Source organism: Thamnophis sirtalis, unplaced genomic scaffold, assembly GCF_051295495.1.
Source record: "Thamnophis sirtalis isolate CommonGarterSnake01/CBP01778 unplaced genomic scaffold, rThaSir2_p1.2 scaffold_1, whole genome shotgun sequence".
Taxonomy (NCBI): domain Eukaryota; kingdom Metazoa; phylum Chordata; class Lepidosauria; order Squamata; family Natricidae; genus Thamnophis; species Thamnophis sirtalis.
This window is the reverse complement of record NW_028261381.1, coordinates 27,819,405-27,844,339: the sequence shown is the minus strand read 5'-3', so window position 1 is coordinate 27,844,339 and position 24,935 is coordinate 27,819,405. Positions and strand designations below refer to the sequence as shown.

Below are 24,935 nucleotides of genomic sequence, written 5' to 3'. Positions count from 1 at the left end.
GAAAACTGTTTTTTTGCCCAAATCATTTGGAAATAAATATAATCAAGCAGCAAAATGTTAAAAGACTGATGCTGGGCATATTATAGCTGCACAAATCAAGGTTAAAAGCAGTTGGCAGTACACAGCAAAGAGAAGAGGGTGATTTTCTAATAATTAATATGGTGTGTAAACATTTAACACACACACTTGTTATGAAACCTGACATTACTGTTGCAAATAAAAATCTCATTTTCAATTTACTACAATTCACAAGTTTAGACCTCCAAGCTCTGGAGCAGCTGCCAAGTGTTAGTAAAAAGAGTTTGAAACTGCTATCTTAACATGAATTGTTTATTCTGAAACTAGAAAAACCAAAGCATATTTTCTTTCACCGTTTTCTACTAGGAAACAACCTGATACATTTCATAAGATTCACACAATGACAAAAAGAGAGATCAGTGCTTTTGAATCATCCCCATCCTTGCTCATTGTACAGGGGTCCTCAAGAGAGGTTTCATGTGCAACTGTGAAGGAATGTGACAGGATTATTATTATTATTATTAACATATTATTTTCACAGTTGTGATAGCAACTGAGAAAATTAGAGGCAAATATATCAAGCATGCTTCTCTACCTGTCAAGGTGAATACTTAGCAGAGCTCAAGATGTGTTATGCATCATGGGCTTTTTCTGCTAAATCCCAGCTGTGAATTCTTTTCCTGTCTTTAATCTTCTTTTAGTTCGTGTGTGCGTTCGTGCCTGCTTCTGCAATACCTTTTGACTTTGGTAAATAAAGCACTGAATTCTTTGACGAAAACAGCATTTTCCTTTTCTATGCTACTTACTTCCAAAACAGCACTGTATGCTGTGTTTGCTTCACTTAACTTCCCTTTCCCAGAACTTTCCAAATAGGGCAGAATATTCTTTTAGTGTTCTGATCTAGGCTTTCTGAGTCAGTAAGAATCACACACTTAGTCCCCAAAACCCTTTATTTAAATGGCTGTGAATTATGTTCATTCATAGTCTGTAATGAATGATTTACAAGCAGTTTGGGAAGAGTCCGACAGAAGTCTGCCACAGTCTTGCAGGGTAAAAGACCTAATTGCCAGACACCCAATTGCCAATTGGCTTTGCAAGGCCAAACAGAGTACACAGTCAAATGGAGCTTCACAGTTTAAACCGACAATAATGAACAAAGGCTCCTTTTTTATGCCTTATGGGAGGGGCCAATCGTCTCCAAGCCTTATTCCCGAATCGTCCCTTTTGTCGTAACTGTTCTTGCCTTCTGGCAGCTCTGCACATGCGTGCACTGGGAACAGGCTCCCCCTGTTCCTCTGCCTCGCCGATGTCCAACACTGGAGGCTCCGGAGGCAGCACATAACTCCCAGATGTCCCTGCCCCCCCCCGTCTCCGATGCAGTGCTCTTGTCCGAGCCTTCCCCATACTCCAGGACTGGCCTATGTTCCTCCCCAACCTCTTCACTGTCCAACTCTGCTGCCAACTCCACAGGTCTCCAGAGGACTACAACATTTGGAAAGAAGAAATGGGGAAGGGAAAAGGTCATTTAAGACCATTAATAGAATTAAGATGCCTGTTCCAGGCCTTTGTGGTAGGTGTTTGAATTGTGGCAAATACTGCTGTGCTTGGTTCTGAGTTTCTAGTCAAACAATAGCAGGTGTCTTTAACCACTGCTTTATACACAATGAATGCCCAGAACTTTTACTAATTTCTTCTGTGAAGGCAGACAGTTTTATTTAGCTTGGTGCTCTTTGCACATTTCAGATCTGAGATTCCTGTGAATTTATTTATTTACCTCCATATTAAATTTGTATGCTGCCTAACTCCCAACAAACTTTGGGTTCAAACTTTGAACCCTAACCTAGATCAGCAGGGTCCCAATACTTTGGAAAGGATCAGATTTGGGGGGGGGGGCTTTTTAAAACTGCTGTTGGGGAAGGTTCCGTTCGGCCAAAGAACTCTTGATTTCCTGCAGATCTAAGTTCCCAAGAGAAAAGGTCTTTTGGTGATATAAATACAAAGAATTCCTTCCGACGCGTAGGATTGCATTCCAATGGAAATCATCGGCAAGCATTGTCAATGTGAATCCTACTCTTGGGGAAAGGATGATGGGATCACTGACCCATCCAAAGAGGAATTGCATCTCTATGACAGAAACCAATTCAGAAAGTTTAAAGGCATTTAAGGAAGAAAAGAAGATAAATTTGGTATCAAGGCATGGATTTAGGAAATCTGTGGTTGCACTACTGTAACACATTAAAGATAGGTTTTAATCATGAACTCCGGTTACAGATCTCATAGGTTTCCGGGGTTTTTTTTCCTTCTCTTTTCACTGCCTCTGAGTATTTTAACTTACTGTATTTGTTAATGCCAATGACTGAAGGTAGTTTAGTACCGACAAGAAGAGAGAATGAACAGAAGCTGTGAAATAATTGTAATTAATATTGATACAAGGGAAAGAGAGGCTCTCAAACTTCACATCATGGCTGAAAAGGATCCAGAGAAAGATGGCTTTGTGTAAAGAAAGCATTCCCAGACACGATGGCAATTGTAGTAAATGAAGGATTGCAATGGATTGCAAAGAGCTATTTTATGTCGCTTTCAGTAACTGCTATTCTCTCTCATTTATTTTAAATTGCTTGTCTTATTGAAAGTTGTTCACGGAAGGTATTGAAACCATTTGTAAAAAAAATACTCACTAAAATGAATTCCACATTAGGGGCATATTTCACAATTACACATTAGGCATAAACTATTATATTCCCCTAAAGCACTTGCTCTCATAAGCCTAAGCAAACATTACTAACGTAGCCCCCCAGTTTTAAAAGTCAGTCTCCCTCTCTCTCCTTCAACTTCCATGATTCTTTTTTAAACACCAGCTTGTGGACTATGGCTAAAATGCTACCAAAACAGTATTGTTTGATCTAGGCTTTCAGAAGTTCAACAGCTGTAGTTCTGAATTCCTCTATTGTGTTAGCGGACTTTAAATCAAATTGCACTGGGATAATTTATGACCCTGTAAGAGGATGCTGACAGATCTCTTTCAGTAGAAGAAAATGTAATTTAGAAGGCAGTATCTACTGTCCCCACAGAAATATGCAGGGGGATAACACTTCTTTAAACCCCAGGACAGTCAACAATGCCCTTGCAACAATATTTTGACTGGCTATGTTGGGTTGACCCTAAGGTCAAGGAATGTGAAACTAAATATAAATTATGGAATTATTCTCCCCCTCCCCAGTATATAGACTTTTTTAAAAAATTCTGGAAACTTTGGATGAGTTGTCCAGCCATATCTTAATAGTCTGCTGTGAAAGGCAAAAAACAGGGCATGATAGATCACTGTTGTGGCCCACCGGCAGCCAGAAGAGATAGCAGCAGAATCCGACATTGAGGAGGTTGGGGAGGAACACGGGCCAGTCCTGGGGATTGAGGAAAGCTCAGACAAGGGCTCTGCGTCGGAGGTAGAGAGGGAGTTATACAGCAATGAGGCAGAAGAACAGCTGGAGCCTGTTCCCAGTGTGCGCATGCGCAGAGCTGCCAGGAGACAAGAACAACTAAGAAAGCAGGGTCGACTTAAGAGTAAAGCCACACCTTGGAAGTGATTGGCCCCTCCCAGAGGAAACAAAAGAGGAACGAACAGGTAGTGTGCTTTTGCAGGAAACAATTCGTTCATTCGGTCAGGAAAGTTCTGTTTGTTATTATAAGAGACTCTGTGCCAAGTTTTGCTTTGCCCTGTGTTTGGAAGCTAGTTAACTGGCAGTGCTCTAAACGAGATAAGGTGCGTGTGGATAAACATTCCTCTGAAATACTGTTTGTTAAAACCCTGCTGACTGTGAATGAAAGGAATTCATTCAAATAAATAAAAGAGCTTTTGTCGGGAACAAGACTTTGCTTCTTGCTTTCTAAGGAAGCCTGGGTCAGAACAGATCACAAGCCACCTTGCCACACTGATATGTGCAACAAGTGAGAATAATAAAAAAATGCATCTTGCAAGGTCTGAGAGCGGCAGGAAGGAAATATATGGTAGCAGGAGATAGCACCAATTGTGATCATATTCCATTATCAGGACCATCAAACCCTCTTTGAATCAGGCTAGCATTTCTTTATTATATATTTTGTATGTCAATACAGGTAGTCCTTATGACCACAACTGAAACTTATGACTACAATTGAACCCAAAATTTATGTTGCTAAGTGACACATTTGTTCAGCGAGTTTTGCCCCATTTACAATTTTTCTTGCCGCGGTTGTTAAGAGAATCACTGCAGTTATTGAGTTAGTAACATGGTTGTTAAGTGAATCTGGCTTCTGCATTGATTTTGCTTGTCAGGAGGTCGCAAAAGGGGATCACAGGACCCCACAACAGCAACCGCCTTAAATATGAGTCAGTTGTCAAGCATCTGAATGCAAATCACTTGACCATGGGGATGTTGCAACAGTCAAACATACTGCTGTAAGTCAAAGACTACATGTACAATCAAAAACAAATCTTGGTGGTTTACAGAGAAAAATACAATATAAAACAAACAAACAAATAAAAATAAAACTGCAACAACACTAGAATAGTAAGAGAATAAAGGGCAACAAAAATCCAGATCAAGGAAAGGGATCTTTAGTAGCTTCAGAAAAGCCAATCAAGAAGATGCCAGCCTAATCTCTATAATCTCTATAATCTCTTCAACACTATTGGAAAAATGGGACCTTTGGCCTCCAAATGTTATGAGATTGGGCAACTTACAATAATTTCTGCCTTCTAGATCTAATCGGTCAAGCTAAAGTTGGTGGGAGAAGGCAGTCCTGAAGGTATCTGAATGCAAAGCCATGAAGGCATTTATAGGCTGAAACCTGCACCTTAAATTGAACCCAAAATTAATTGGGAACCAATGCAGCATTTGTAAAAACTGATGCTGTGTTCCCAATATCTGGAATCTGAAAGTAGGGAAGCTCTTGCATGTTTGAACCAATGGTGATTTCCAAACTTCTTTAAGGAAAACTCCAAATAAAGTACATTATCGTAGTCCAGGTGGTGGAAATAAGAGCATGAATTGCTGCTGTTGAGTCTTCCCGTCCTAAGTAAGGCTACAGTGGTACACCAACTGAAGTTGATGCAGAAGAAGTTGTGAGTCCAGCAGTACCAAGTCATGAACCTGTTGGCCAAGTAGGTAGAGCTTGCTCAAGAAGGAGTAACTCTGGTAGTAACAGGGGTTCTTGATGTATAAACAACTCCAACTTGCTAGGGTTCAACTTCAATCTGTTCTCTCCCATCCAGACTCCGGAAAGGCAGAGGCATATCTCTGAGGTCAGAGACACAAGGCAGGAGTGAAACTACTGAAAGATGGCTTCAGCCCCCAACCCCTGCAGGCAGTCCAAAAGGATGCCAATACCACCTCAAAACTGGCCTGAATCCTGACTGAAAAGCAATAACACTTATATACCGCTTCACAGTGCTTTACAAGTGGTTTTACAGAGTCATCATATTGCTCCCAACAATCTGGTTCCTCATTTTATCCATCTCAGAAGGATGGAAGGCTGAGTCAACCTTGAGCCTGATAAGATTTGAACTGCCAAAATTTGCAGGCAGCTGGCAGGCAGCAGAAATAGCCTGCAGTTAACTATTGCGCCACTGCATTGCACCACCGCAGACTTCAGATAATCCACTTCCGCAACAACCTTTTCCCAAAATATAGTTGTCTAACACCACTAGGTCTGGGGATGGCTTCTTCAGAAGGCGGAAATGAGAATTCCCAGGGTCCAAGTAGTAACCATTCCCCTCCCTGTACAAGCTGGGAGACCCATGGCACAGGGTAACTGAGGAGGCATCTCCAATTCTTTGGAAGTCAAAAACCAAAGGGGTCTCAAATAACAGGGTAAGGCCTCAGTCACCACCAGAGTCTGTCCACATGGAGTCAAGGCTATAGTGAATCTGAGTGACTATCAGTACAACGCTTCACAAACTGAACATAAACACTTTTTCTACCCCAGATACAGAGGTGGTATTCTGCTCTGAAGACAAGTTATGACCGGTTCTGGCGAACCAGTAGCGGACATTTTGAGTAGTTCAGAGAACCATCAAATACCACCTCTGGCTGGCTCCACCTCCATAATAGTCACTGCCTCCCGAGTCCCAGCTGATCAGCTGGGTCTTCTTCTGTTGCCCTACATAGGAGAACAGGGCTGGGAAGCAGGTTTGTGGGATGGGAGGGAATGGAGAGTTTACAGTATCCATGCCCTGGAGTGGGGTGGAAATGGAGATTTTACAGTATCCTTGCCCTGGAATGGGGTGGAAACGGAGATTTTACAGTATCCTTGCCCTTGAGTGGGGTGGAAATGGAGATTTTACAGTATCCATGCCCTGGAGTGGGGTGGAAACGGAGATTTTGCAGTATCCTTGCCCTGGAATGGGGTGGAAACGGAGATTTTTACAGTATCCTTGCCCTGGAATGGGGTGGAAATGGAGATTTTATAATATTCTTGCCCTGAAGTGGGGTGTAAATGGGGATTTTGCAGTATCCTTGCCTTGGAGTGGGCTGGAAATGGAGATTTTACAGTATCCTTGCCCTGGAATGGGGAGGGAATTGAGATTTTACAATATCCTTCCCCTGGAGTGGGGAGGGAATGGAGATTTTGCAGTATCCTTCCCCTGCCACGCCCACCAAGCCACGCCCACCAAGCCACACCACACCCAGACAACCGGTAGTAACAAATTTTTAATCCCACCACTGCCCAGATGGGAATTCACTACCATACGGGGTCCCTAGATAGCAGCCCTCCAATGCAGTAAGGAGGAGAAATAAACATGTTTTGCTTTCTTTATTGCTATTCGGGTACAGGCCCCTGAACATGGCCATGTGCCTGCGTTCAGTCAGGTTCACTTCAAGACTTCCTCTCCCAGCTTCTTCATTAGAAGCAAGGCTGAAAAACGTGTTTCAGCTGATTTATGCAGCACCCCAACTGTATTCTCTCCTTTTCCAAACAAGGAGAAATAAGTGGCATTTAAAAGCCTGTGCATTAATAAGGGCAAAAACAGCATTAAGTTTTCTTTTCCTTCATGCGGTTTAGTTCTGTCATTAAACCAAACTGAACTGAATTTCAAAAGTATACTTATGCTGGAGAAGATACCCATGGAGAACAAGAATGTTCTGTGATCTGTATCTCTTGAGTCTTTAATGCAACTGGACTTGAGGAAAACTGAATTGGCTGAGCTTGGCTTGTTTGGTTAAATTATTTTGGAACTCAGACATGCATAGTAAGTTGTTGTTTGTCATTAAGTGTGAGAGAAAAAGGAGAAGGAAAAAACCGTATCTTACATTATTTGGCTGCCGCATTTTAAATGTCTTATTTTCTTTAATCTTGATAATCATATGTACCACTTCAGTTTATAAACACAAGTATTAAAGTTCTGTAAATTAAAAAACAAAAGACTTCCTCTCTCAGGGTGCCTTCCTGGCTAGTTTAGTAATAGAACTACAAAACTGTAAAAGTCACATATTTGTAGTACATGCACACCTATCCACACACATTCTATTGGGCACAATACAAATGCATCATGCTACAACTAGGAGCAAGCCTTGATCAACAGTAAATACAATTATCAGAGATGGAAACCTTAATATATTCCACACATTGGGATTAAGAATGAGCTATGTCTATTGAAAACGCACAGGTGGGTGAATTTAACCTTACTGGGGCCAATAGGGCATTCTACAATACTAGTTTCCCACAAACTGTTAGGACATTTTAGCAACAAGAATGATGTAATTTCAGGCTAACTCATTCCAAAGCAAACTCTACATTGGTAAAAGTGTGCACTCAATCTCTGGAGCTTGGCTTCTCAACAAATCCAAGCTATCAGCACCTTCTCTTGCTTCCGCCATGTTCTGCAGATTTTTTTCTCTTCCATTATTGGTTCTTCATGAGAACACATTTCTAAATAACTGAATAGATTAGTCAGCAAAACAGAACACAGCTAATGTGAAAAGAGACAGTATGTAAATAAAGAAAATGAATTAATAAGCACCTAAGAGTGAATTTGGAATATCTTGCTAGGTAAACTTAATTCTGTTTTTTTTTTCCAGAAATTCAACCTATTTCCCAGGAGGATAACTATGATGAAAGATTTTGAAGGTAAGCATTGTGGGATTAATTATTCTCCTGCTCAAATTAAAATCTCATTCCAGCTTCCTACCCATAGTGAATCTCATCTTTCCTCTATCTTGCAAGCCAGAAATGGGAAAATGTTGGATGGCTGGGGAACAAACAATACGTGAGGCTAAGGGCAGGGGCAAAGATGCAAAGTATGTGTGGATACTTCATGCCAAAAGCAGGAGTCAAATTGTCCAATTTTCTCCAGATAATTGAAGGAGGAGGACTTTGGCCTCCCATTTTTAAAGCTATATTCAATCAAGTTTACAGTAAAGTTTGGTGTGTTTCCATCACAGAAGGAAATATTGCTATTACTAATTTGGATCAAGCCAAAGAATGCTGCAGGTTTCTGATTATTAAATTAACTAATATTTAGGGATAGTAACCATGAGTAAAGATGACTTTTCTGCTATGCCCCCCACCCTTTGAAACATCATGTTGCTGGAGGTGAGATTCACCCCCATTCTCTTGGCCTTCCAAAAGGGTCTTAAAACTTCTTGTTGATTGGCTTGAAGCCAATAGGTGGCTAGCGAATTAAGAAAGAGCCACCTTCATTTTGTTCGTGTACTGGTTCTGAATTTTAGCCAATCCCTGTTTATTTTAGTGTTTGCAATGTTTTTAATGCTTTAATGTCTCTATATTCACATTTTTATTCTCTTATAAGCTGCCCTTAGTGCCTTGCTAATGATATGCACAGAATATAAATTTAATAAGTAAAGAGAAAAAGCAAGGTATGCTTAAACAGAAGGATAAGGTTTAAAGAGGAGCTGGATTCAGATAGCCTTGGTAATATGGAAAACTATTTGGCTTTTGGGGTGGGTGTCCACCCCAATTCAATATAACTAATGAAGTCAACTGAGAAAACTTGATTCCCAGAATTGTTTTTCCAAAAAATCCAAGCAAAATCCTAAATATATACCGTATTTTTCAGAGTATAAGACACACCTTTCCCCCCCTAAAAGTGTCTTATAGACCGAATACAACTGTTTTTGGCCTCCCAAAACCTCTGCTTGTCACGATTTTGCCCTCCCCACTCTGCAGGCCAAAAATGGGTGCGTTTTTTGCAAAAACGGGCCATGCAGAGCACGACAGAGTGCTTCTGAGGCTGGGGAGGGTGAAAACGCAATGCACTGAAGACTTGGGAGCCCCAAAAGGGGCCTGTTTTTGGCAAAAATGGGACATGCGGAGCACTGCAGAGTGCTTCTGGGGTGTAGTGAGGGCAAAAATGTAATGCAGGGAAGCCAAAGACTATTTTTTCTTGTTTCCTCCCTATAAATTTAGGTGTGTCTTATAGTCCGGTGTGTCTTATAGCCGAAAAATACGGTACATAAATATATGGTGTTTTGATTATTCCTTGCTAGGGAAAACAAGCATCTAAAGACTACAGCTAAGTCTTTTCTTAGCCAGCAACTGGCAACAATTACCAGCAGAAAAAAAACCCCAGCTGTGTGAAAAGGCCTTGGTTTGGGGAGGGGGGTTGTTTTGTTATGGGGGTGAGGGGGGGCTTTTAGCAGACAAGAAACAAGATATGCAGCATCTGAGCATGTGCAGTGATATCACTATGGAAGCTCTGTCCTGCAGTGGCATCATGATATAGAGGTGTAAAAGGTGGGGTTTGTGCAGTGACATTACAACAGGGTGGGATTTACCGCAAGTTGTCCTGATTTGCTATGGATTTGCTACCAGGGAAGGATTTAGCTCATTTTTCTACAATCTGGGCATCTGAGGATTAAGGTCCTTGGTGTGAGCATATGTTTGTGCAAGTAAATCCTACCACATTGTTTCTAACGTATACAAATGCCTCTAACATTGTAGACTCTGCCTCCTCAATTTTCCACTCCATTAGCGATACCCAACAAATATTGCCGCTTTTAAAAGCCAGTAATACTTACCAAGGCCTAAATAAGTGAGGCGTTCAAAGAGGGTCCAGCTATGATCATCAACGTAATGATTCTTTAGTATTAGCAACTGGCACAAATCTCGGGATGTTATATCACTTGGTATTTCAAAAGCTCTGCTGGTTTCATCCTCACTATATACTTTAATTACCTATTAAAAAGAAAAAAAGACATGGAACATAGCATTAACATGTAATACTATTTGTTACCAACATTACCATGATTATACTACTTGCTTTATGCCGATCTACTACCAAAAGGAAAAAAACAAACAAGCAAAGTAATAGTACACATAGTCCTTGACTTATGACCACAACTACGCCCAAGATTTCTGCTAAGCGAGACGGTTAAATGGGGTTTGCCCCATTTTATGACCTTTCTTGCCACTGTTAAGTCAATCACTGCAGTTAGTAGCATGGTTGTTAAGTGGGCTTCCCCATTGACTCTGCTTGTCAGAAAGTCACAAAAGGTGAGATCACATGAGCCTCGGACAGTGGAACCATCATAAATATGAGTCAGTTGCCAAGTGCTTGAATTTTTTTTATCACATGACCATGGGGATGCTGCAACGGTCATAAGTATGAAAAATGGTCATAAGTCACTTTTTCAGTGCTTTGTAACTTCGAATGGTCACTAAACGAACTGTTGTAAGTTGTGGACTACCTGATTTTATTAATGTTATATTCCCACATTCTTCTAGAACAGGCGTGTCAAACTCAAGGCCCACAGGCCGTATTCGGCCCGCTATGTGGTTGGATCCATCCCGCAGGGCCATCCTAGAAAATGTAAGGGACTGGCCTGCGTCGCTTTAGCCCGGCCTGCCCAGTGCAAAGAAAAAACATGCCAGCAGTTTGGGAAGTGGTGTCAAGCTGGCCACGCCCACCCAGTCGGCCACGCCCATCCAGTCAGCCAAGGCCTCCTAGCCCCCTGAGGTCAACCACAGCGTGATGTGTCCCTCAATGAAATTGAGTTTGACATCCCTGCTCTAGAGGCTCAAGACAGCCAACACAAAGCTCTCTTTTTCTTCACAATAACATCCCTGTATGGCAAGTGGAGCTGACAGAAAATAACTGGCCCAGTGTTACTCTGGGAGCAATTCCGATGTGTAAACTTTGTTGGACTGAGGATATGGATTTTGCTGGAGGTGCTGAGAAAACATATATAAGAGGCGTCAAGAGAAAAATGATCATTGTAAAATTTAAAAAAAAAACACAATTAAGAAACATTTATTTCTTATAGCCTAGCTTTTTATCTTATCTATCCATCTGTCTGTCTATATGATTTTATCATCTTCCCACTTCTGCTTTATCCATGCTTAAAGCTATCCGGCTTAATTTAAATCTAATTAAAATGAATTGTAATTTAATTTTCCCCAAATTAGCAGCAGCTGAGGAGGCTGCACTCTTGATTATATGGAGTTTTGTATTTCCTTTTGTTACAATCACAAGACTAGCTCTCTGTGTGTGCGTGTTTTCATACTCCCAATTAAAATATTAGTTTCATTAGTAGGTGACAGTAGCAGGCTATAGGGAAAAAAACCATCCACAATAAGAATTGTGCTGTATGTGATTTTCAATGGCATTATCATACATTTAATAACTGTTTAGAGCCATAGCTCAGTGGCAAAACACTTGCTTTGTATGCAAAGGATACAAGGTTCAACCCTCGGTATCTCCATTTAAAAAGGCTTTGGATAGACTATGACTATAAAGGGATGTTTTTCACCAGACTAAATGCTATTGAAATCCTACAGTAGACAAGGTTAGGATTTCAATTGTCCGATTTATAGCCTTTTGATCTAACCAAGATTCAGAGTTTTAGGAGAAGTGGAAGCTTTATAGAACCAACCTCTCCTCTCCTCCCCTCCCCTCCCTCCCTCCCTCTCCACTCCACTCCATATCCATACTCATCTATTCTTCTCATTTTGGGATGCCGCTATTACATGGTGCTGAGGAATCTATGACACAGTATAGTCCAATATTAAGCAACACTAATTGCTTACTATTCTGCTTCGTGTTAATCAATTCATAAAAGAAGTGCATTGGCCCTATCAGGATAAAAACCATTGTTTACTAAGTGCAGGATGTACAGTCTCTCCTCACGCATTTCACCCCAATTCAACTTGCATATATGCAAGAATTGCAGTGTGTGTTAGTGTCAGTGACGTGCGGTAAAGCTTATGGCTGATGAGGCAAAAAGAAAAAAAGCGGCTTGACAGCAGGCAAAAAGAGATTTAAAGGAGGAGAAGCTACCGGAAGGCGGAGGGCCGGTGCAGGGAGAAGGACCAGTAGACGATGCAGCACTGCACAAACTCCGGGATGAGCTCGAACCACTCCTCCGCCCGCTGGAAGGGCCACTTCTCTGCCACACGCCACGCCACGATGTCCAGCAGGGACTCCGGGCTCTGCGTCTTGCCCAAGGGCAGCACTCCGAACACGGCATAAGCCGCGGCCAGGGCAGAGGGGAAAGTGGCGGCAGTGGAGGAAGTGGCAGCGGTGGCCGATGAAGTTCCCGTGACGCAAAGTGCCCTGCCACTGCTGATGCCGCCGCCCGCCCGCTGCCCCGGCCTGCAGCCAGCCCAGCATGGTGCTGGGCTGGCTGCAGGCCGGGGCAGAGGGCGGGCGGCAGCATCGGCGGCAGCATGAATGTCGGCCTCAGCGGCGGCGGGGCACTTTGCATCGCGGGAGCCAAGCGCCTTTGCTGCAGACCCGGGTATGGTGCTGGGCTGGCTGTTTTACAAGCAAGGCTCCTGCTGCTAGATTGCGCAGTCGCTCAACTGCAAGGCATGATTCGCTGCTCCCAGATCAGGAGGCGGGAGAATCACGAGCCTCCTTTGCATACAAATTTTTTCGCTTTTTAACCCTTGCTTAACTCTTAAAAGGCGAAAAATTCCTTATGCAAAGGAGGCCCATAGTTCTCTAGCCTCCCTCTACAGTTAACACTAAGCAGACTCAAAGTCACTGTGACTTGGAGTCTGGAAGGAACTACCTTGGCCTTTTTAATTATTTTTTTAAAATTCTTTAAAATTCTTTCCTTTTCCTCATGACTGGTGAGGCTACGCCTCCCCTGCCTCTAATGACTGCACGTCCCTGGTTAGTGTGTGTGGCTAACATTACCATGGCTGTGGTACAAATATCAGTTGCCCCATACCTTGCTGCCAGCTAACAGTTGTTTATGTTTTTGCAACCCAGGTTAGATAACTCTACCCTATAATGATACATAAATGTCCGTTATATTTAGATTTATGCAGCTGCAATGAATTATCAATGAAACTCACATTCTGTGAAGTCATTCTTTATTTAACCATAAATCATAATTGCCTAGGTTCACACAACATTTTAGGCCACACGAGAGTATATAAACTAGAATAGTTAGATTCGAGTAGAGTAGGGTAGGGTAGAATAGAGGAGAGCAGAGCAGAATAGAATAACAGAGTTGGAAGGGACCTTGGAGGTCTTCTAATCCAACCCCCACCCCGCTTAGGCTACACTAAATGTAACAAGTTAAAACCCAACAACTACATGATTCAGCATCATGTATGACCCAGCCCACACTGGGTGTACTGAGACAGCATTATGTGCAGTAAGCCAAGTCATGTTGATAGACCGCATGTAAAATATGGAAGATTTTAACTGACAACTGATTTTCTAATTATATGTGATTTTAAAACAATACATGATATGATCAGGATATTATTTAATAAATTTAAAAGTGAGGTTGAAATATCACAAATGAACTGTCTAGAAAACTTGTATGTGCTTTTTAAGTAAAAGGATAAAATATGAAATTAAATTTATGGTATTTCACAGAATTCACACGTATGCACAATTTATGAAGTCATTTTAGTAGTATCTGCAGAGAACTGTCTCAAGAAAGGCGAGAATCAAGTTATTATCAAAAGTGAGACCAATTTCTTGCATGTAATTTCAACGCTGTACCACTCTGTTTCAATGCCTCTCCAAAGAATCCAAATATCCACAGAGGAAAGACTTACTGCTTGCTAAAGTAACAGTTCAAGAGGCTACCCGAGAGCTGACAATCCAAAATCAGATTCTGATTTTCTGGAGGCTTAATATATTTGAAAGAGGATTCAGCTGAAGAAATGGGAGTAGTAATTTTCTCAGCCACACTGATTCTTTTCTCCCCTGGATCCCAGGGTATGTCTCAGGAAGAAAATGCTTTTCTGAACCCTGAAATGTTGGCAAATGAAGCAACAAGTTCTTGGTCCCTCTAAACAAACATATTTCAAAGAAATGGATATGGAGGTGGAAAGAGAAATAAAGCATTCAAGGGGGAGGTATGTTCTACTGAGAATCATCAAGCCATGAAGTTGTATAAATATTTTCACTTGTTAGCATTCGTGCAACTGTGCAATCAGATACTCTAATATATATCTGATAGACCAACTTTATCATGAAATGTGGGAAGGTCATCAAAAGCGTTGCCTTGACAATGGAGAGAGCAAAAGTACTAAAATAACTACACACTGTGGTATCTTTGCTTTTGACAAAGGCACCTAATTCAGCAAAGGGATGTGACAGAAAAGATTACAAAATAGATATCAGTCATGCAAAAAAAAAGTACATAAATAAATCACGAGGTAATCTGAGGTTAGGAAAGGGATCTGAATTTTATTTAAACCTTAAAGCATTTTTGTTCTGTGCAGAATTATTTTTAGGTGTATGTGCCCAGTAGTTATTTAGGTCAAATCTGTCCACCTCTTCATAATTGTAATGCAGTATATGGGCAGATTATTGTTATTCAAATATGCCTTTCAGATGTATTTGCAAGTTCCTCCAGCTTGTACTTGACTTTAAAAGCTGATCTACAATAGATATATTTCACTATTATCCATCTACATACATAAGCAGACATCATATTCAAAGGCAGAGGAGTTATTTGTCTTATTCCTGATTTTTTTTAAAAAATTAACCTGTCTTCTCCTATCGAAGTCTTTTGCTGACTTTCTCTTTGAATGGACTTCATTCCTATCTAATTTTATTCTGCTTGCTTCTCACTTATTGTGATGTCTTAACCGGAGGTGGTATTTAGCAGGTTCTGACCAGTTCTGGAGAACTAGTAGCGGAACTTTTGAGTAGTTCAGAGAACCGGTAAATGCCACCTCTGACTTGCCCCGCCCACATCTATTCTCTGCCTCCCAAGTCCCAGCTGATTGGGAGGAAATGGGGATTTTGCACTAACCTTCTCCTGGGGTTGGGAGGGAATGGAGATTTTACAGTATCCTTCAGAGATGAGTTGCTGCTGGTTCGGCCTGTATCGGGCAAACCGGTCGTAGCGGCAGTGGGAGACTCTGCCCACCCGCCTGGATGTTTGTCGTACATGTGCGAGCGCGCCTGAACCGGTAGTAAAAAAATTGGCAACCCACCATTGGTATCCTTCCCCTGCCATGCTCATCAAGCCATGCCACACCCATCAAGCCATGTTCACAGAACCGGTAATAAAAGTTTTTTGAGTCCTACCACTCATCTTTCCCCAACCTGAGATAGGTAAACTTCCTTTCCCAGAATTCTCAGCAAAGGTCATGGTAGCTGGAAAGTTCTGAGTTAAAGAGCACACACGCAGAAGTGCCAGCTTGAAAAAGACTGATGTAATAGTCCAGTTTCTCTTTGTAAACTTGCTGCTGGAAAACGGGACATGGATTTTAAGCTCCACTGTTTTGAAATGATATTTGACAGGTTTCTGATGTCTATGAAAGTACTTGTGGAAGCATTTGAACAATGCCTCCATACATTTGTAAAGGGGCAGACTCTATTCCATTCATATAATGTGCGTGGTATTCATAGAGAGGCGCTTTCACAAATCATTTCATGAAACTTTTTCCCTCTGTTGTCTTACGTATCCATCCTTAAATCAGTTCCCGAGATTAGGGTGTTTGATCAGGACAACCTATTTCTCATTGCCTATCAGTTCAATTACATTAGCTTAGGTACACCACAGATATTTGCAGATATTGTTCTCAAATCTACCTTTCAAGGAATTTGAGATAACAGCTGTAATTATATATCCTCTTATCTAGGAATAATCTTTTTTTTTCTCAGGAAATCATGGTGTTTTGGCTTAAATACAACATTGTCATGATGGGGGGGGGAGGTATTTCACCAAGCCAAAGTATAAATCACATTATGATTTATTCTTATGCATGACCCAAGTGATAAATGATATTTAGTTTTGAATATGTATTAATAGACCAGTCTATGAAGCATTCTAACTATTCTCCAACACCATCTGAGCATATTTTCATAAGCCATATACTACTGCAAAAATAGCTCCAAAACTCCACACTTGAGTAAATAGAAATTTTAAATGAATTATATTCTACCACTCAATTCTTCTAACTTAAATTGGTAGAATCAGCATGCAGCAAAATCAAAAAGATGATGCGTTTATTTATTTGATTAGTCAATTTATTCATTGATGAATTTTACTAAATAATATTTAACTATTCAACGTGTCCAGTGAAAAGAATAATCCCTATATTCAAAGTTACAAACTCTTACAAATTCCAATAAATGGATCAGATTCAGCTTATTAAAAACTCATGCACACACAAACTGGATTATGTTGCAACCTTTAAGAAATATATATAATTTGTTTACCTCAATAATATTTTGCTAATACATGGGCCCCATTATTTTGAAGCTTTTGGGAATAACAATCTCTGCGGGCCAACCAAAGTGAAAAACATTGGCTATCAAAACAGAATATGCTTTTAGGTAGTACATAGTATTTTCTATGCAAAATGCAAATAATAGTACTCTTATGGTAGTAGAACCTTCATTGATTTGGAGACTTAGGCAAATGTCTAACTTTACCACTAAACCAGTTCTAATACTAACAAACAAGGACACGGTGGCACAGTGGCTAAGACGCTGAGCTTGTCGATTAGAAAGGTCAGCAGTTCGGCGGTTTGTATCCCTAGCACCATGTAATGGAGTGAGCTCCCGTTACTTGTCTCAGCTTCTGCCAACCCAGCAGTTTGAAAGCATGTAAAAATGCAAGTAGAAAAATTGGAACCACCTTTGGTGGAAAGGTAATAGCGTTCCGTGTGCCTTCACCGTTTAGCCATGGTGACCATATGACCACGGATACATCTTTGGACAGCGCTGGCCCTTCGGCTTTGAAACAGAGATGAGCACCACCCCCTAGAATCGAGAACGACTAGCCATATGTGGGAGGAGAACCTTTACCTTTTAATACTAACAATCCAGAAGCCGTTTTGAAATCTTTAGCAACTGGAATTAAGCAGCAGGGCACAATCTTATATCCTTTTATAAGAATGTGAATTGCTTTCAGCAAGTCAGACAGGTTAAAATATTTATTTCATATGACTTTACTGAGCAAATCTCATTATATATTGAAAACTCATTGCCACTCTAGAAATAACATTTCTTTTATACCTCAGCTTTTCTGAACAGTCATGAATTGAGTTTGATAGTCACAATATATAAGAATATTTCAAATTTATGTTGGAAATGCGGGCAACGCATAGGATCATTTTATCATGCCTCGTGGACATGTAAAAAGGCAGAAAAAAATAGGTTCAAATCTATACACAGATACAAGAAATTTTAAAGTTAAGATTCAATCGAAACCCAAACTTTTCTTGTTGTGAATTAATGGGCAGACAAATAGGAAAGTCTATTTTTCATGTATGATCATTGCTATGAGACTACAGGTAGTCCTTGACTTACAACAGTTCATTTTAGTGACCATTCAAAGTTAATGAAAAAGTGACATGACTGTTTTTCCCAGTTACCACCTTTCCAGCATTCCCATGATCATGTGATCAAAATTCAGAAGCTTATAGCAGTTGGTTCATATTTATGACTGTTGCTGGGTCCCAAGGTCATGTGACCAACTTTTGCAACTTTCTGACAAGCGAAGTCAATGGGGAAGCCAGATTCACTTAACAACTGAGGCAAGAAAGTTGTAAAATGGAGCAAAAATCACTTTACAAATGTCTCACTTAACACCAGAAATTTGGGGCTCAATTGTGGTCGTAAGTAGAGGACTACCTAAATTATACGCACAAAAATGGAAAGACTTTGATATGCGTACAGTGGAAGAATGTTTGGTGAAGATGATGGAACCAGCAGAGATGGCAAAATTAACTTGTTTGCTTAAAGGAAGATAACTGTTATAGTTACTAATGACTGGAAACCCCTTATGGACTTTTTACTAAAAGAAATGAATTTGTGATTTATAGATTTGATGAGTAGAAGAAAAAACTGATATAACCGTACACAAAGAAGGTACATGTAAATATATGCATTTATTATCTCTGCTGTCAAAAAGATTGTAAATATCTTTATAAGTAGAATAAGCCTACCAACAACCTACAATGGTAGACATACCTTAGGATCAGACAGTATATATATATCCAAATATTAGATTATAGGGAACATGCCCTCATGTTCTAATCTATATAAATCTTCCTAATTGAACCAGATTGTTCATAAGGAGACTGATGGTTGATTCAGGTAGGCTTCTGGTCTGATTCAATATTGATATTTTAATGGCTGTAAATGTGACAGGAAAGCTTTTAACAATGTTCCTACTGGCTTTCCTCAATTATACACACAAATTCAGGAGATTTATTTATTTTTCTCTTGTAGGAACTAAAATAGGAGCCCTGTATTTAAAAGGCTATATAAAGGTTTTCAAGGTTTTCAAGGCCCAAAAGTTATGTTGGAAGACTGAGAATGACAGTTGGTCTTACCTGAACTGTTATTTTAAGTTTGCAGGAAGCGCCAGAGATGGTATTATCACAGCCAATTGGCCTCGAGACTGGGTTGAAGCTGAAGCCACGCCTCTGGGCTCCTCTCCTTTGACTCCAGTTTCAATCCAGTCTGGCACAAAAGAGGTTGTAAAAGGATAAAATATGAAACTGATCCAACAGGACCTGTTGCAGGACCCTGCGACCGAACACCATGTCGGAAGATGCGAAGGCATCCAGCCTGTAGTGCCAGATGAAGGGCGACGGGGATGCCCACGTCGCTGCCCTGCAGATATCTTCTATAAGGGGCCGCCGAGGTGGCCGCACTCCTAGTGGAGTGGGCCGTGATGCCGGCCGGAACCCGAAAGTTCTGTGCCTCATAGGTGAGGGCAATAGCCAGATGGATCCACCGGCTAATGGTGGACAGGGAGACCCTCTTCCCTAGCGACAAGGGTTGGAATGACACAAACAGAGCCTAGACCTACGAAACTCCGCCATCCACCTTAGGTAAATCCGTAAGGCCCTTCTTACATCTAAACGGTGCCAACTGTGCTCCCGCTCCCTGGTCGGGTCTGGACAGAAGTCCAGAAGAACCACCTCCTGCGCCCGGTGGAAGACCGTGTTTACCTTTGGCAGGAAAGCTGGGTCCAGGCCTAGCACTACCCTGTTATTGTGAAATGTGCATAGATCCACCCTGGAGTAGAGAGCCCCCAGCTCCGAGACTCGCCTAGCCGAGGTGATAACCACCAGAAACACAACCTTACAAGTGAGGAGCTTCCGGCTAACCATCCGGAGTGGTTCAAAAGACTCGGCTATAAGAACCCGTAGCACCGTGGGAAGGTGCCACGTAGGAAACCTGTGGACTGGTGGTGGGCAAAGGTGGGCCGCCCCCTTGAGGAACCTCTTAACTAAAGGCAAAAGAGGTAGCAGAGTGGTAGCACCGTGGCCAGTGCTGTCAACTGTCTCCTAACAGTGGCTAGAGACAGGCCCTTGTCCAGACCCTCCTGGAGGAATCCAGCACCGTGGCCCTGGAGGGGGTCAAGTGGGCAGCCTGGCACCAGGAGACAAACGTCTCCCAAGTTCAATTGTAAATCCTGCTGGTTGACTGTCTGCGGGAGGCCTCAATGGTTCTGATCACCTTTTGGGACAGGAGGGCGCCTCTCAGGCGCTCCCGCTCAATCTCCACATGGCCAGTTGGAGCCACTGTGGATCTGGATGGACCAACTTCCCCTGTAGCAATCTCACCTCCCCCCGGGGAATCCTCCAGTCTCCCTGCCAACAGACTCAGCAGGTCCACGAACCAAGCCCTCCTGGCCAGTAGGGGACCACTAGGATTACTTCAGCCTGCTCTCTGACTACCTTCTGGATGACCCCGGGAAGGAGAGGTGGGGGGGGAAGCATACAGCAGCCCGACCGGCCACTTAGAGCGAAGGGTGTTGACCCCCTCTGTTCCCCGAGCTGGAAACCGAGAGAAGAACCACGGCAGCTGAGCGTTGGACAGAGTGGCAAACAGGTCCACCACCGGTCTCCCAAACCTCTGGCAGATCCTCTGGAAGCGCTCCTTGGACAGACTCCACTCTCCGCTGTCTCCCGTCTCCCTGCTCAGCCAGTCCGCCTGATAGTTGTCAACGCCAGTGATGTATTCCGCTCAGATTGAGCACAGGTGTTTCTCCACCCAGTATCCCAGCAACATCGCCTCGGTGTACAACGCCCTGGATCGTGTGCCCCCGTCAATTGATGTATGTCTTTGCTGCAATGTTGTCTGTTAAGACGAGGATGTGATGACCTTCTACTGAGGTTTGGAACCGTCGTAGGGCAAGGTGGAGTGCTCGAAGCTCCAGCCAATTTATGTTGTTTTGAAGGTCGTTCTTTGACCACCCGTCCTGTGCCAGCTGGGAGCCTAGGGTCGCCCCCCAACCAAACAGGCTGGCGTTCATTGTCAGTATGAGGCACTTTTGTTCCCTGAATTCACAGCCCTTGAGTAAAGCTGGGGACATCCGCCACTTGAGAGACATCAGCACCTGCGGCGTCGCTGGTATCTTGAGCATTGAGTTGCTGGAATCAGCCCTCTGATATGGCAGCAGCCTCCATTGGAGTGTCCTGGCATGTAGTCGCGCCCATGGGACCACTTCGATGCATGAGATGAACTTTCCCAGCAAGCTGGAAAGAAGGGCTAGGGAACACAATGATCCTTCCGGATCTGGTTAATTAACTTCAACAAGCTGGACCTGCGGTCCGGGGAAAGAAACACTCAACCCAATCAGGAATCAATCTCCGCCCCCAGGTGTAGGTGGATGGGGAGAGAGTACTCTTCTCGAAATCAATCGAGAACCCTAAGCCCTGGAGAGTGTCAATGACCTGCTGAAGGTCTGACCTAGTCTGAGCAGGAGACACCCCCTGGACAAGGATGTCATCCAGGTAGCAGAAAAGCCTAATGCGAATCTCTCTCAGATGGGCGTCTGGTTCGATGTTATAGAACCGTCTGTCATTGCTGCCTGGGATGGGGAAAGCCCCGGGTGTCTCCCATTGTCTCTTAACGACTTCCAAGAAAAGGTCGGGAGCAGGAATCTCCTCCTTAACTTCTTTGGGCTCAGAATAGACCATGCCCTGGGGCTTCCTTGCTGGCTCACCTTCCTTGGCCCCCTCACACACACACCCAGCTGAGCAGTGGCACACACCTTGCGTAGGAGGGACCGGAACAAGTTAGGAGAGAACAATTCTGTGAAGGCTGGAGGTTCAGGCTCCAGTTTCTCCTCGTCCTCAGAGACATCTGGGTCACGCTGAGCCTTGTCCCCCAGGACAGACCCCTCACTTGCCAAGGACGGGGACCCAGGGGGGCGGACTGGCTGGGAAGGGCTCATGGCCGGGCTGATGAAGAGCTGGGGACCATGACCTCGCCCTGAGAGGCAGAGCGAGGCCCCTGGCGCTGCATGCTTGCAGCCACACCAGATGCAATGGCTCTTTCAATGAGGTTCTGAAGACCCACAGGCAGGTCCTCCATATCCAAGGAGTCCCAGATGGATGCCCCAGGCACCTGACTAAGGATGGGGGTAGGTGCCAGGGTTGGCCTGGACGGATCTCTACCTCCCATCTGAGTCTCTAGGGATAGAAACCCAGGCTGGTTATCTACCTGGTCAAAATCCTCCATGGAAAGGGGAGGGGAATGGGCAACCCTCCCTCCACTGCACTCCCTCAAGGAATCTGGTGACCTAGGGGGAGAATCCTGCCTGGAAGGGCCCCCTCGGGGTGACCTGGACCTGGAGGGGGAGGGACTGATCCTGCCCTGCAGAGCCCTCAACCTCTTTGCCCTGGAGAAAGTTCTCACCAAGGCCCTATGCCTCCTAGCTTCGTCTCTTTGGCTGGGACAAGGACAAGTGTCAGCCGAGGCTTTAAGCCTCTTGGAAGAGGCAGTGGGACGTGCCTGGTGGAAGTCCCCTCCCCAGGAGACATGGGGGGAAGGGGATCTACCCGCCATCACGCAACTATTTACGACCACTCCTCGTGCTTCCTGCAATTCGCTCCTCACCCCCACCTCCGCAGCTAGAATGACAAGGTCCTCCCTCCTTTCGTAGCGTGCCGTGAATTTTAAAACACCGCCGGGGCGCGTTTTGGGGTTGCTGCGGCTTCTCAGGGATTCTGCTGCTGCTGCGCTGCTTCCCAGCCGCGTCTGCCGCTCCTGGGGCTTCTGCGGCCTTCACGCGGCCCACATGCTCTTCTGCACTCTCTTTTAATGCTGCTGCAGCGAGGCACGCTCTCCTTTTAGGCTTCTGGGCTGTCGAGCTGGAAACCAGAGCCCTTTAGCCCCACCGGCGCCGATCTGCTCTCTCAGGGCTCCAAGTGGTCGCCAGCCAAATGGCCACAGGGACAGCAACCAGTCACTGGGGCCTCCAAGCCTTGAGATTTAACCCTCGAGTAGCTGGAAAAAACGCAGCTAATAGCAGGGACTTACTGGGAAGTGAAGGAAGGGTCTCCTTGTGAGAAGGAAGCAAGTTGAGTCGAGGATGGTCCAGAAAAGTTGAATCAGATCAGGAGTCAAGAATTTACAACCTCTCTTTGGCCAGACTGGATTGAAACTGGAGTCAGAGGAGAGGAGCCAAGAGGCGTGGCTTCTGCTTCAACCCAGTCTCAAGGCCAAGGCTGTGATAATATCATCTCTGGACCATCCTGCAAACTCACTCTGGAAAATACAAAACTTACATCAGACTCAAGCTTTCCCATGTTGGTGTTCTATGTAAGTTTTGGATTCACTTTCCCCTATACTGGCTGAGAATATGGGCACTGTAATGCAACAAGAGGGTCCTATTTTAGATAAACAGAAGACAAAATGAATGATTCATTTTTAGTGTTAAGTTTTAAGGCATTGTGTCTTCCAAATACTTCTCCAAAATAATAAGTTTTTAATGTTTTCAGTATTTTTTCCTACCCAAATTGGTGTGTGTGTGTGTGTGTGTGTGTGTGTGTGTGTGTGTGTGTAAATATATATATGCACGTATGCCCTTAAAGATTGTTAGTACTTACAACAGACCAGTGGTGGGATTCAATTACTATCGGTTCTGTGGGCGTAGCTTGGTGGGCGTGGCATGGCTTGGAGAGCATGGCTTGGTGAGTGTGGCGGGGGAAGGATACTGTAAAATCTCCATTCCCTCCCCATTCCAGGGGAAGGATATTGTAAAACAGGGATAGTCAACCTTTTTATACCTACCACCCACTTTTGTATCTCTGTTAGTAGTAAAATTTTCTAACCGCCCACCGGTTCCACGGTAATGGTGATTTATAAAGTAGGGAAGTAACTTTATTTTATAAAATGTATAAAGCAGAGTTACAGCAAACCCCTACCGCTTACCATGAAAGCTGGAATGCCCACTAGTGGGCGGTAGGGACCAGGTTGACTACCACTACTGTAAAATCTCCATTCCCTCCCCACTCCAGGAGAAAGTTAGTGCAAAATCCCCATTCCTTCCCAATCAGCTGGGACTCAGGAGGCAGAGAATAGATGGGGGCGGGGCCAGTCAGAGGTAGTATTTACCGGTTCTCTAAATTACTCAAAATTTCCGCTACTGGCTCTCCAGAACTGGTCAGAACCTGCTGAATACCATCTCTGCAACAGACCCATGAAAAAAGTCTTATGACCAGTTTCAAAGTTCTGGCACTGCCCCACCCACAGTCACATAACCACATTTTAGATGTTTGGCAACTGCCCTGCATTTATGCCCATTTGCAGAGCCATGCAGAAACACAACTGTGCATGACAATGGTTGGCCAAAAACCAGCATTAACTTCTGGTTTCCTACAAAAATATGTAAACAATGACCACGGCATTCACTTATTGACCATGGCAGCTACTTATAACCACAGCAATCACTTAACAACCACTCAGGGTCATGTGACCTGCTTTATGACAGTCATGACTTATGATTGTAATTGCCAGGTTCAATTACAAGCGTAAGTCAGGGAGTACTTTTAAGTAAATTATAGCTGCATTACAAATCATTAGCTGCACTACAACTGATGTCTTGAGCAATATCCAAACAATGTAGCAACTTTACAGGCAAATAAAGTCAATTCTTTATTCATCAATTGCAAAGTTGCCTTCCAACTATCCCCTCCAATGAAAAAATAAGCAAACACAAACAGTGTAAGAAATTAATCCAACTCCTATTTTCATGGGACAGTATCAGATGCAACTTTTAAAACTTCACATAGAACCTACCTGAATATTCTGCCATTTCAAATATAAAGATCAGCCGCAATCTTAAACTGGGCTATAAAGCAAATACATTTTTTAACAAAAAAAACAAACCAACATTACACTGAGACTTGTAAACAGTTTCAGTGACAAAGGCCATCTTATAAAATATGTACGATACAAGCATAAAAATAAGTTCAAAGAAGATTTTAAAAAATCTTGGCCTCTATTAATATTAGGACAATCCATCAACATACATTATATCCCACACCTGAGCCACTTCCTGGAGGAGACAGATCCTCCCAAGTCTGTGCCACTGAGCTTTCCTTCTTTCCTGCCACTTCAACTCTTCCATACAGCTCCACATATTGTGTTACACCTAACTTCGTAATAGCATGTATTTTCATGACAGACACATTCCCTTCCTCACTCCACACTACACAGTCACCTACCCTTCTGGGGAAAACTGTTG

General features: G+C 43.2%; 1 protein-coding gene across 1 annotated transcript in view; it reads right to left on the bottom strand.

The window, feature by feature from the left end:
- The window catches only part of GRB14 (growth factor receptor bound protein 14), a 64,629-nt gene that overhangs the window by 26,514 nt on the left and 13,180 nt on the right, over window positions 1–24,935 (bottom strand). The window contains exon 3 of the mRNA XM_087710842.1: window positions 10,035–10,191. Within this exon, the coding sequence (XP_087566968.1) occupies window positions 10,035–10,191 (157 nt within the window). The remainder of the gene's footprint in view (window positions 1–10,034; window positions 10,192–24,935) is intronic.